This window comes from Salmo salar, chromosome ssa17 (assembly GCF_905237065.1).
Source record: "Salmo salar chromosome ssa17, Ssal_v3.1, whole genome shotgun sequence".
NCBI lineage: Eukaryota > Metazoa > Chordata > Actinopteri > Salmoniformes > Salmonidae > Salmo > Salmo salar.
In genome coordinates this window covers 77,640,890-77,653,577 of record NC_059458.1, presented here as the reverse complement: position 1 = coordinate 77,653,577, position 12,688 = coordinate 77,640,890, and the positions used below count along the sequence as shown (strand labels likewise).

Genomic DNA, 12,688 nt, shown 5'->3' with positions numbered 1-12,688 from the left:
AGTGACAAATTCTAACTGCCCATTCCGTGCAAATCCATGTGAATGCTGTGTCATTTCCTATGATATGACATACAAATTATTGTCATCCTACGTTTGGTTTCAAGGCTGGGTTTTATTTTAATGTTACCACCCACCAGCATGTCATTGTTTATCAGTCAGAAATATCTGTAAAGTTATTCATCTTTGCAAATGAGATGTGCCAAACAGCCTTGTGTGCACTTGGCTGTCTGAGCCATGGAACAAATAAAAAATGGGGAGAGGCAAAATTATTATCATAATTTCTCAATTATCAATTATTTTTTGAGCTAGAGTGTATTAAATAAATATACTAATAATATATACATACACTACCGACCAAAAGTTTTTGTACACCTACTCATTCAAGGGTTTTTCTTTATTTGTACTATTTTCTACATTGTAGAATAATAGTGAAGACATCAATACTATGAAATAACACATATGGAATCATGTAGTAACCAAAAAAGTGTTAAACAAATAAAAATATATTTTATATTTGAGATTCTTCAAAGTAGCTACCCTTTGCCTTGATGACAGCTTTGCACACTCTTGGCATTCTCTCAACCAGATTCACCTGTAATGCTTTTCCAACAGTCTTGAAGGAGTTCCCACATATGCTGAGCACTTCTTGGCTGCTTTTCCTTAACTCTGCGGTCCAACTCATCCCAAACCATCTCAATTAGGTTGAGGTCAGGTGATTGTGGAGGCCAGGTCATCTGATGCAGCACTCTATCACTCTCCTTCTTAGTAAAATAGTCCTTACACAGCCTGGAGGTGTGTTGGGTCATTGTCCTGTTGAAAAGCAAATGATAGTCTCACTAAGTGCAAATCAGATGGGATGGCATATCGCTGTAGAATGCTGTGGTAGCTATGCTGGTTAAGTGTGCCTTGAATTCTAAATAAATCACAGAGAGTGTCACCAGCAAAGCACCCCACACAACATCTTATCTCCTCCTCCATGCTTCACAGTGGGAACCACGCATGCGGTGAACATCCATTCACCTACTCTGCATCTCACAAAGACACAACGGTTGGATCCAAAAATCTCACATTTGGACTCATCAGACCAAAGGACAGATTTCCAAAGGTCTAATGTCCATTGCTCATGTTTCTTGGCCCATCAAGTCTCTTCTTCTTATTGGTGTCCTTTAGTAGTGGTTTCTTTGCAGCAATTCGACCATGGAGGCCTGATTCACTCAGTCTCCTCTGAACAGTTGACGTTGAGATGTGTCTGTTACTTGAACTCTGAAGCATTTACTTGGGCTGCAATTTCTGAGGCTGGTAACTCTAATGAACTTATCCTCTGCAGCAAAGGTAACTCTGGGTCTTCCTTTCCTGTGGCGGTCCTCATGAGAGACAGTTTAATCATAGCACTTGATGCTTTTTGCGACTGCACTTGAAGAAACTTTCAAAGTTCTTGACATTTTCCAGATTGACTGACCTTCATGTCTTAAAGTAATGACTGACTGTCGTTTTTCTTTGCTTATTTGAGTTGTTCTTTCTATAATATGGACTTGGTATTTTACCAAATAGGGCTATATTCTGTATAACACCCCCACCTTGTCACAACACAACTGATTGGCTCAAACGCATTAAGAAGGAAATAAATTCCACAAATTAACTTTAAAGAAAGCACACCTGTTAATTGAAATCCAATCCAGGTGACTACCTCATGAAGCTGGTTGAGAGAATGCCAAGAGTGTGCAAAGCTGTCATCAAGGCAAAGTGTGGCTACTTTGAGGAATCTCAAATATAAAATATGTCTTCATTATTATTCTACAATGTAGAAAAAAATTGTACAAAATAAAGAAAAACTCTTGAAGGAGTAGGTGTGTCCAAACTTTTTGACATCTACAGGGTGGTGGTCAGCTGATAGGCAGGAAGCTGATAGAGTCAGCTGTAGCAGGGTGGCTGGTTGTCAGCTGATAGACAGGAAGCTGATAGAGTCAGCTGTAGCAGGGTGGAGGTCAGCTGGTAGACAGGAAGCTGATAGAGTCAGCTGTAGCAGGGTGGAGGTCAGCTGATAGACAGGAAGCTGATAGTCAGCTGTAGCAGGGTGGCTGGTTGTCAGCTGATAGACAGGAAGCTGATAGAGTCAGCTGTAGCAGGGTGGAGGTCAGCTGGTAGACAGGAAGCTGATAGAGTCAGCTGTAACAGGGTGGCTGGCTGTCAGCTGATAGACAGGAAGCTGATAGAGTCAGCTGTAACAGGGTGTGGGTCAGCTGACTCTATCAGCTGATAGAGTCAGCTGTAGCAGGGTGGCTGGCTGTCAGCTGATAGAGTCAGCTGTAGCAGGGTGGAGATCAGCTGATAGAGTCAGCTGCAGCAGGGTGTGGGTCAGCTGGTAGACAGGAAGTTGATAGCATCAGCTGTAGCAGGGTGGCTGGTTGTCAGCTGATAGACAGGAAGCTGATAAAGTCAGCTGTAGCAGGGTGGAGGTCAGCTGGTAGACAGGAAGCTGATTGAGTCAGCTGTAACACGGTGTGGGTCAGCTGGTAGACAGGAAGCTGATAGAGTCAACTGTAGCAGGGTGGCTGGCTGTCAGCTGATAGAGTCAGCTGTAGCAGGGTGGAGATCAGCTGATAGAGTCAGCTGCAGCAGGGTGTGGGTCAGCTGGTAGACAGGAAGTTGATAGCATCAGCTGTAGCAGGGTGGCTGGTTGTCAGCTGATAGACAGGAAGCTGATAAAGTCAGCTGTAGCAGGGTGGAGGTCAGCTGGTAGACAGGAAGCTGATAGAGTCAGCTGTAACAGGGTGTAGGTCAGCTGGTAGACAGGAAGCTGATAGTCAGCTGTAGCAGGGTAGCTGGTTGTCAGCTGATAGACAGGAAGCTGATAGAGTCAGCTGTAGCAGGGTGGAGGTCAGCTGATAGACAGGAAGCTGATAGAGTCAGCTGTAGCAGAGCGGAGGTCAGCTGGTAGACAGGAAGCTGATAGAGTCAGCTGTAACAGGGTGGAGGTCAGCTGGTAGACAGGAAGCTGATAGAGTCAGCTGCAGCAGGGTGTGGGTCAGCTGGTAGACAGGAAGTTGATAGCGTCAGCTGTAGCAGGGTGCCTGGTTGTCAGCTGATAGACAGGAAGCTGATAGAGTCAGCTGTAGCAGGGTGGAGGTCAGCTGATAGACAGGAAGCTGATAGAGTCAGCTGTAACAGGTTGGAGGTCAGCTGGTAGACAGGAAGCTGATAGAGTCAGCTGTAGCATGGTGTGGGTCAGCTGATAGAGTCAGCTGTAGCAGGACTGCCTCCAAAATGGCACTCTAATTTTGACCAGGGCCCCGGAGCTATTTAGGACACAGACTAGCATTAGTAGTACAGTCATGTCCCCTCTTCTCCAGCTGAGGATGTATCCATTGAAGACAATGCCAGGGATAAAGAATGAGAGGAGGTAACACATAAGCCAATAGCTAGCCACAAATGGGCTATATTGTATGAAGTGAACAAGTGGAGATAGTTGACAGGATGTGTGTAATGGGGGAGCATCTAACAAGCTCACAACAAGCAGAGCCAGAAGGTGACCCATATGGCAGCATGTTCCCTGTTTGTTTAACCTTTATTTAACTAGGCAAGTCAGTTAAGAACAAATTCTTATTTACAATGACGGCCTACCACGGCCAAACCCATACGACACGCCCTATGGGACTCCCAATCACTGCCGGATGTGATACAGCCTGGAATCGAACCAGGGACTGTAGTGCCTTAGCCCGCTGCGCCACTCAGGAGCCCAATATATAGTGACATTACAATTCAACTGCAAAACTGTCACTCAGGTTGTCGGATGGAAAATTACTATTGCCATAGTCAAAGCAGAGGGAAATTACTATTGACCCTCCAGACCAGTCAGTATGGTCCCTGTTATCTTGTCCCTCCAGACCAGATCAGTATGGTCCCTGTTATGTTGTCCATCCAGACCAGTTGTTGAGAGTGGTGGGGACACCCATGAGATATAATAACAGGTTTTAGTCCAGTGAAGAAATGGAGTGAGTTAATATAGTTTTCACTAAGCTTTAAAACATTTACCACTACATCAGTGCAGCCCGTTTTTATTGGCATATATATGTCGTAGCAAACTGTCAGTCACAGTGGATAGATGACTCTCCGTCCGTCATCTCCAATAGTGTGACAGGTGGGTTTCAGCTTCGTCATAAATTATTCAGCAGCGCCCCCTGTCTTCTTCGTTGACAACTACGTAGTCAGGGATATCAAATGGTCCCCTGGTTCAATGACTCCTTTCATTTCTGACTGAAGACTGGGCAGGTGCTATGTTGGGTTGTAGACTTTGTTCTTATGAGGCTATTCCATCAAACAAAAGCACAGGCCATTTTCTATAGAGGCGTAATATGTTTGGAAACCTAAATCCTCTCCTCTCCGCCTCACAAGTAGAGAGGGGGGGTGCTATTTCTTTAACAAGGTGTTTTAGACACCATGACGTCACCGCTGTAGACTCTGTCCACCCGAAAAGGAGTGTACATACTAGTCTAAATGCATTAGGATCCTAGCTGCCAGAGGGATTTTAAACTCGACAGTAACGATAACGCATAGTGTTTTAGCCTACATATATATATATCCCTCTGAGGAATTAATCCTCAACGGCGACATCTGCCGCGTCAAATAACATCTTTACGCAACGCTTCCTGTCGCCTGTCAATGTCGCCTAGTGGAGCAGGGATCAGAGTCTCTCTGCAATTCATTATTTATTTATTTTTTGAAGGCGAAACTTTAGCCTATTCCGGTTACTGAACGTTTGAAGACATTTGGAACGTAGAGTTGAAATAATCCCATTGGAACATAAAGCTATAACCGAAGTCGCATCCTTTTGAGCGGTGAGTAGACGCGCGTCCAACCTCTCTAGTCACACACACACTGATGTGATGCAGCGAGCTGTTTGAGTTGAGCCTGATGGACATAGAGACGTATTCAACCGCATATCATTGATTGTCTTGTGTCATGGTCATTTGGATATTCATGTAGAATTACCTTTATGTACATATATTATGGTAATGAAGTAAAGTATTTCTTAAATATCTATTTTTGGGGGGGGGACGTTCCCTTTTTGACGACAGACAGCGTGCGGTTTTATTGACTAATTTAACAAGGAGTGATTATGGTACATTAAACGGTGCGGATGTGTGTCCTAGATGAGGTCATATCCCTACGGAAAATGAAGATCATTTTGGCGGCTCTACATTCATGTATCGCCAGCCCTTTAGTCCAGATGGGATGGCAGGGGTGGGGTGACTGCATGCCAGGGGATTTTGACTGACAACAAAACATGACCTTTTAATGTGCACATTGCACGACAAAACATCACTGAACACCCAGCAGCACAACGTTTAATTTGGGGGGAGATTACATTGTAGCGTGGCCTGTTACAAAATAGCCTACAAGAGCAATGGCATGCTCTTGTAAACATCCTAGCTCATGCTAAAAGCAGGGATACACAATTGTTCAGGTTAATAATATGACTTTTTCCTCTGGTTTTTGTAGGGTTTCGACTCGAACTGAAACGCTTTGAAAACTCTGTGTTCTGCGTGGACGTTTGTTCCTGTCTCGCCCCATTCCGCCTAGTCGCAGCAGATGGAGGGTTGCTGAGAGCAGGGAATGAGATAAGCATCTTTTCACTCGTCGAGGCAGCATCCTAACGAACAGCTGCAGCAGCTCGCTCCCTCTCTCCATCTCACTCTCTCCCGTACGCCGGAAAGAACGGAACGGAACACTATTTTACCAACAAGGACCTTCCTTATTCGGTAGATTCAACGAATTTTATGATTTGCAACCTAGCTTTAAATTATATTTGCATGGTTGTAACCTCGATGATGGTCTTGCTATCGGCACCAAGGGGAGAGATGTAAGCTGATTCGTTGGAGGTGGGTTGTAGCGGTAGCAGCGCTGTGCTGACTGACAAAGCGACAGACCGACAGAGCGAGGAGAGCAGAGGAGCTGTCCATAGACTGGTGGTGCTGATGCGGCGGCTCTGAGAAAAGCAGAGAAACCGAGCATGGCTGCTGGGAAGTTACTGCTCTACGCCGGCCTGTCCCTCTCTCTGTGCGCCCTAGGAATGCTAGCGGTGGCAATCTGTTCCGACCACTGGTACGAGACTGACGCGCGGAGGTATCGGGAGCGCTGTCGGAGCTTCTCCAGCCGTAAGAACCCAGGCTTTATCTACATCCCCAACAACAGCCTACCTCTGCGGGCCAGCCGCTCCAGACTGGACCGCTGGGAGGACAAGCTGCTCCTAGCCCGGAACAGAAGGCAGCTGTTCGCTATGTCCGCCGCGGACGAGTGTAGTAGGCAGTACAACTCCACCAACATGGGACTGTGGAGCAAATGCCACCGACTGGGCTTCGACCAGGACATAGAAGACCTCATTCGCAAAGGTAAGAGAGAGAAAACGTATAATACAGTACAGAATTGGATACAATAAGACAGTAGGCCTATACTGTTACATTATGGGAGTCTAATATGTGTGTCGTCTATGTGTTTACCTAACCAAACATCAAGACACTCTGAATATTGCTCATATTGGGAAATTATAAAATAGTCTTTCTTGGTTGACCGTTGTTAGTTGTGCTCTTCACAAACCCCTGGCGAGACAATTAGGCTCCAGAAAAATCATATTATTCACGTTCTTATGAATCTCTCTCTCTCTCTCTCTCAGAGAGAGCGTGGTCAGATAGAGAGACGTCACCGCCACCTCTGTAATGCTGGATTCAAATGGCCTTTAGCTGAGTCGTGTGTGTCATGTTGTAGGAGGAGAGTACAGGCTATCATTTGAGGCTGATGCACCATGGCAACACACAGCTCTGATCCAGTAGATGCTAGGCCTGCTGCTTGCTGTAGCTACGGCTCCATTCTCACATCTACTACCTCTCTGTGTGTGTCTACCTCTCTCTGTGCTCTACCTCTTTCTGTGTCTTTACCTCTCTCTGTGTCTCTACCTCTCTATGTGTGTCTACCTCTCTCTCTGTGTGTGTGTCTACCTCTCTCTGTGCTCTACCTCTCTCTGTGTCTTTACCTCTCTCTGTGTCTCTACCTCTCTATGTGTGTCTACCTCTCTCTCTGTGTGTGTGTCTACCTCTCTCTCTCTATGTCTCTACCTCTCTCTGTGTCTCTACCTCTCTCTGTGTCTCTGCCTCTATGTCTCTACCTCTCTCTATGTCTCTACCTCTCTCTGTGTCTTTACCTCTCTCTCTGTCTCTACCTCTCTGTGTCTCTGCCTCTCTGTGTCTCTACCTCTCTCTCTGTGTCTCTACCTCTCTCTCTGTGTCTCTACCTCTCTCTCTGTGCCTCTACCTCTCTCTCTGTGTGTCTCTACCTCTCTCTGTGTCTTTACCTCTCTCTGTGTCTCTACCTCTCTATGTGTGTCTACCTCTCTCTCTCTCTCTCTCTGTGTGTGTGTCTACCTCTCTCTCTCTCTCTCTCTCTCTCTCTCTCTCTCTCTCTCTCTCTTTCTGTGTCTACCACTCTCTCGCTCTCTGTGTCTCTACCTCTCTCTCTGTGTCTCTACCTCTCTCTCTGTGTCTCTACCTCTCTCTGTGTCTCTACCTCTCTCTCTCTCTGTGTGTGTGTGTGTGTGTGTGTGTGTGTGTGTGTGTGTGTGTGTGTGTGTGTGTGTGTGTGTGTGTGTGTGTGTGTGTGTGTGTGTGTGTGTGTGTGTGTGTGTGTGTGTGTGTGTGTGTGTGCCTGCCTTTGTGTGTGTGTCTTCCCCCTCCCCGTGTGATGCTGTGGGATGCTATATCCTCCTGAACCTCACACTGTAAATAATGATGATGTCACCACTTCCTGTCTTGTGGGCTAGGCCGGTCCTACCACACTATGAGGAGGGAGACTCAGACCTCTTAAAAGACGACTCCCCTATCCACAATATATTAGGAAGCTGTGGTTCTCACATGTAGACCTGGGGTTGTATCATATCATTACCTATTATACCCTAGCCGTAGGTCTACCTCATTATGAAGAGAGACTGTTACACCCTAGCCAGTAGGTCTACCTCATTATGAAGAGAGACTGTTACAACCTAGCCTGTAGGTCTACCTCATTATGAAGAGAGACTGTTACACCCTAGCCTGTAAGTCTACCTCATTATGAAGAGAGTCTGTTACACCCTAGCCTGTAGGTCTACTTCATGAAGAGAGACTGTTACACCCTAGTCAGTAGGTCTACCTCATTATGAAGAGAGACTGTTACTACCTAGCCTGTAGGTCTACCTGATTATGAAGAGAGACTGTTACACCCTAGCCTGTAGGTGTACCTCATTATGAAGAGAGACTGTTACACCCTAGCCTGTAGGTCTACCTCATTATGAAGAGAGGAGACTGTTACACCCTAGCCTATAGGTCTACCTCACTATGAAGAGAGATTGTTACACCCTAGCCTGTAGGTCTTCCTCATTATGAAGAGAAACTGTTACTCCCTAGCCTGTAGGTCTACCTCATTATCAAGAGAGACTGTTACACCCTAGCCTGTAGGTCTACCTCACTATGAAGAGAGACTGTTACACCCTAGCCTGTAGGTCTACCTCATTATGAAGAGAGACTGTTACACCCTAGCCTGTAGGTCTACCTCATTATGAAGAGAGACTGTTACTCCCTAGCCTGTAGGTTTACCTCCTTATGAAGAGAGACTGTTACACCCTAGTCTGTAGGTACCTCACTATGAAGAGAGGTTGTTACATCCTAGCCTGTCTTCTACCTCACTATGAAGAGAGACTGTTACAACCATGCATGTAGGTCTACCTCACTATGAAGAGAGGCTGTTACATCCTAGCCTGTAGGTCTACCTCACTATGAAGAGAGACTGTTACATCCTAGCCTGTAGGTCTACCTCACTATGAAGAGAGACTGTTACATCCTAGCCTGTAGGTCTACCTCACTATGAAGAGAGACTGTTACATCCTAGTCTGTAGGTTGACCTCATTATGAAGAGAGACTGTTACTCCCTAGCCTGTAGGTTGACCTCATTATGAAGAGAGACGGTTACTCCCTAGCCTGTAGGTCTACCTCATTATGAAGAGAGACTGTTACTCCCTAGCCTGTAGGTCTACCTCATTATGAAGAGAGACTGTTAAATCCTAGCCTGTAGGTCTACCTCATTATGAAGAGAGACTGTTACACCCTAGCCTGTAGGTCTACCTCACTATGAAGAGAGACTGTTACTCCCTAGCCTGTAGGTCTACCTCACTATGAAGAGAGACTGTTACACCCTAGCCTGTAGGTCTACCTCACTATGATGAGAGACTGTTACACCCTAGCCTGTAGGTCTACCTCACTATGAAGAGAGACTGTTACTCCCTAGCCTGTAGGTCTACCTCACTATGAAGAGAGGCTGTTACACCCTAGCCTGTAGGTCTACCTCACTATGATGAGAGACTGTTACACCCTAGCCTGTAGGTCTACCTCATAATGAAGAGAGACTGTTACTCCCTAGCCTGTAGCTCTACCTCACTATGAAGAGAGACTGTTACTCCCTAGCCTGTAGGTCTACCTCACTATGAAGAGAGACTGTTACTCCCTAGTCTGTAGGTCTACCTCACTATGAAGAGAGGCTGTTACATCCTAGTCTGTTGGTCTACCTCACTATGAAGAGAGGCTGTTACATCCTAGCCTGTAGGTCTACCTCATTATGAAGAGAGGCTGTTACACCCTAGCCTGTAGGTCTACCTCACTATGAAGAGAGGCTGTTACATCCTAGCCTGTAGGTCTACCTCATTATGAAGAGAGACTGTTACACCCTAGCCTGTAGGTCTACCTCACTATGAAGAGAGACTGTTACTCCCTAGCCTGTAGGTCTACCTCACTATGAAGAGAGACTGTTACACCCTAGCCTGTAGGTCTACCTCACTATGATGAGAGACTGTTACACCCTAGCCTGTAGGTCTACCTCACTATGAAGAGAGACTGTTGCTCCCTAGCCTGTAGGTCTACCTCACTATGAAGAGAGGCTGTTACACCCTAGCCTGTAGGTCTACCTCACTATGATGAGAGACTGTTACACCCTAGCCTGTAGGTCTACCTCATAATGAAGAGAGACTGTTACTCCCTAGCCTGTAGCTCTACCTCACTATGAAGAGAGACTGTTACTCCCTAGCCTGTAGGTCTACCTCACTATGAAGAGAGACTGTTACTCCCTAGCCTGTAGGTCTACCTCACTATGAAGAGAGGCTGTTACATCCTAGTCTGTAGGTTTACCTCACTATGAAGAGAGGGACACTCACTCAGACCTCATCCTTCGACTTAGATAACAGTGTCACCCGTACACTCTTAGGGGGAAAAAAGGTGCGAAGTAAAACCATCCAGTGTTTTTTCGGTATGTCCTTATAGGCCCTATAGTCTACAGATGAGGGTTAAACCCACATGAACACCAAAAAGGTGTTTTTACCTAAAACCCTCTCTTTAGGGTTCTTCAGAGATGATCAGCATCGTCAGTTATATTCAGAGCTGTGTTGCTGATTATCTAATAAATACTGTATTAAGGTATTTTGGATGTGAATTATATGCCAAGCTTGTGAACATTATTTTGTGTTGGGGTTGTCATAATTGCATGGTTATTCAATTGTAGAATATTGAAAATACTTTTTCTTAAATGTTGTACATTAAGTCATGGTTTTAAAACAATGATGATCATATTTAAAAAAAAAAAACTGTGGCACTTATATACCAATGCTTCAACCTATTCCCCTTTATGAAGTGTTCCACCAGCCTCTGTAGCCTTTAAACATGTATTATTTATGACAATAAATTACACACACATATATATATATATATTACACTGAGTGTACAAAACATGATCCATCTCATCTGTAGACTAGGACACATCTATAGAGACCTGGTCTAAAGTAGTGCACTAGAAAGACAATAAGGTACCATGTCTCATCTGTAGACTAGGACACATCTATAGAGACCTGGTCTAAAGTAGTGCACTAGAAAGACAATAAGGTGCCATGTCTCATCTGTAGACTAGGATACATCTATAGAGACCTGGTCTAAAGTAGTGCACTAGAAAGACAATAAGGTACCATGTCTCATCTGTAGACTAGGACACATCTATAGAGACCTGGTCTAAAGTAGTGCACTAGAAAGACAATAAGGTGCTATGTCTCATCTGTAGACTAGGATACATCTATAGAGACCTGGTCTAAAGTAGTGCACTAGAAAGACAATAAGGTGCCATGTCTCATCTGTAGACTAGGACACATCTATAGAGACCTGGTCTAAAGTAGTGCACTAGAAAGACAATAAGGTACCATGTCTCATCTGTAGACTAGGACACATCTATAGAGACCTGGTCTAAAGTAGTGCACTAGAAAGACAATAAGGTACCATGTCTCATCTGTAGACTAGGACACATCTATAGAGACCTGGTCTAAAGTAGTGCACTAGAAAGACAATAAGGTGCCATGTCTCATCTGTAGACTAGGACACATCTATAGAGACCTGGTCTAAAGTAGTGCACTAGAAAGACAATAAGGTGCCATGTCTCATCTGTAGACTAGGACACACATCAACATGTGTGCTATTCATACAGGCTCTATGCAGAGTTGACTGTTGTATATGACTATAACCATTGAGTGTAACCATTCATTCCCAACGTCCAAATGTTTATTCATCGTTCTGTTGATCAATCATGAGTAAACTCTTCTCTGGAGAAGAAGCTGGTCTCTGTTCTATGGCGTGGATGTGTGGTTGCTATCCAGTCACCTGGCATTGGCCCGGCTTTTGACCGAGGTTACTGTCCACCATTAGTGTGTGTGTGTGTGTGTGTGTGTGTGTGTGTGTGTGTGTGTGTGTGTGTGTGTGTGTGGCGTGCGTGCGTGCGTGTGTATTTGTGCATCTCAGCATCTGTGTGTCAGTGAGTGTGTGGAATGGGGAGTGAAGCTTTCAGATGTGTGTCCCTGTCCAGGCTGCTAGAGGGACTGTGTTTGTGTGGAATGGGGAGTGAAGCTTTCAGATGTGTGGCCCTTTCAGGCAGCTTCCATAGTCTTGATGACTTGTCATCTGCAGTAATGGGCACCTGGCCTCAGACCTTGCTGTGCTTAGCAAGCTAATGAATGGAGGACTCACACAGTACAGCCCTGATCCAACCTAATGTCCCAAACTGGAAACTGGAACCTCTAACCCGGGCAGTTTGACTGGAAACTGGAACCTCTAACCCGGGCAGTTTGACTGGAAACTGGAACCTCTAACCCGGGCAGTTTGACTGGAAACTGGAACCTCTAACCCGGGCAGTTTGACTGGAAACTGGAACCTCTAACCCGGGCAGTTTGACTGGAAACTGGAACCTCTAACCCAGGCAGTTTGACTGGAAACTGGAACCTCTAACCCAGGCAGTTTGACTGGAAACTGGAACCTCTAACCCGGGCAGTTTGACTGGAAACTGGAACCTCTAACCCAGGCAGTTTGACTGGAAACTGGAACCTCTAACCCGGGCAGTTTGACTGGAAACTGGAACCTCTAACCCAGGCAGTTTGACTGGAAACTGGAACCTCTAACCCGGGCAGTTTGACTGGAAACTGGAACCTCTAACCCAGGCAGTTTGACTGGAAACTGGAACCTCTAACCCAGGCAGTTTGACTGGAAACTGGAACCTCTAACCCAGGCAGTTTGACTGGAAACTGGAACCTCTAACCCGGGCAGTTTGACTGGAAACTGGAACCTCTAACCCGGGCAGTTTGACTGGA

The 12,688-nt window shown here is 45.6% G+C and overlaps 1 protein-coding gene across 1 annotated transcript in view; it reads left to right on the top strand.

The window, feature by feature from the left end:
- Positions 1 to 4,425: 4,425 nt before the first annotated feature.
- The window catches only part of tmem178b (transmembrane protein 178B), a 198,820-nt gene continuing 190,557 nt past the window's right edge, over positions 4,426 to 12,688 (top strand). Inside the window, exons 1-2 of the mRNA XM_045700178.1 lie at positions 4,426 to 4,835; positions 5,500 to 6,389. Of these exons, the coding sequence (XP_045556134.1) occupies positions 6,011 to 6,389 (379 nt within the window). The 5' untranslated portion in view covers positions 4,426 to 4,835; positions 5,500 to 6,010. The remainder of the gene's footprint in view (positions 4,836 to 5,499; positions 6,390 to 12,688) is intronic.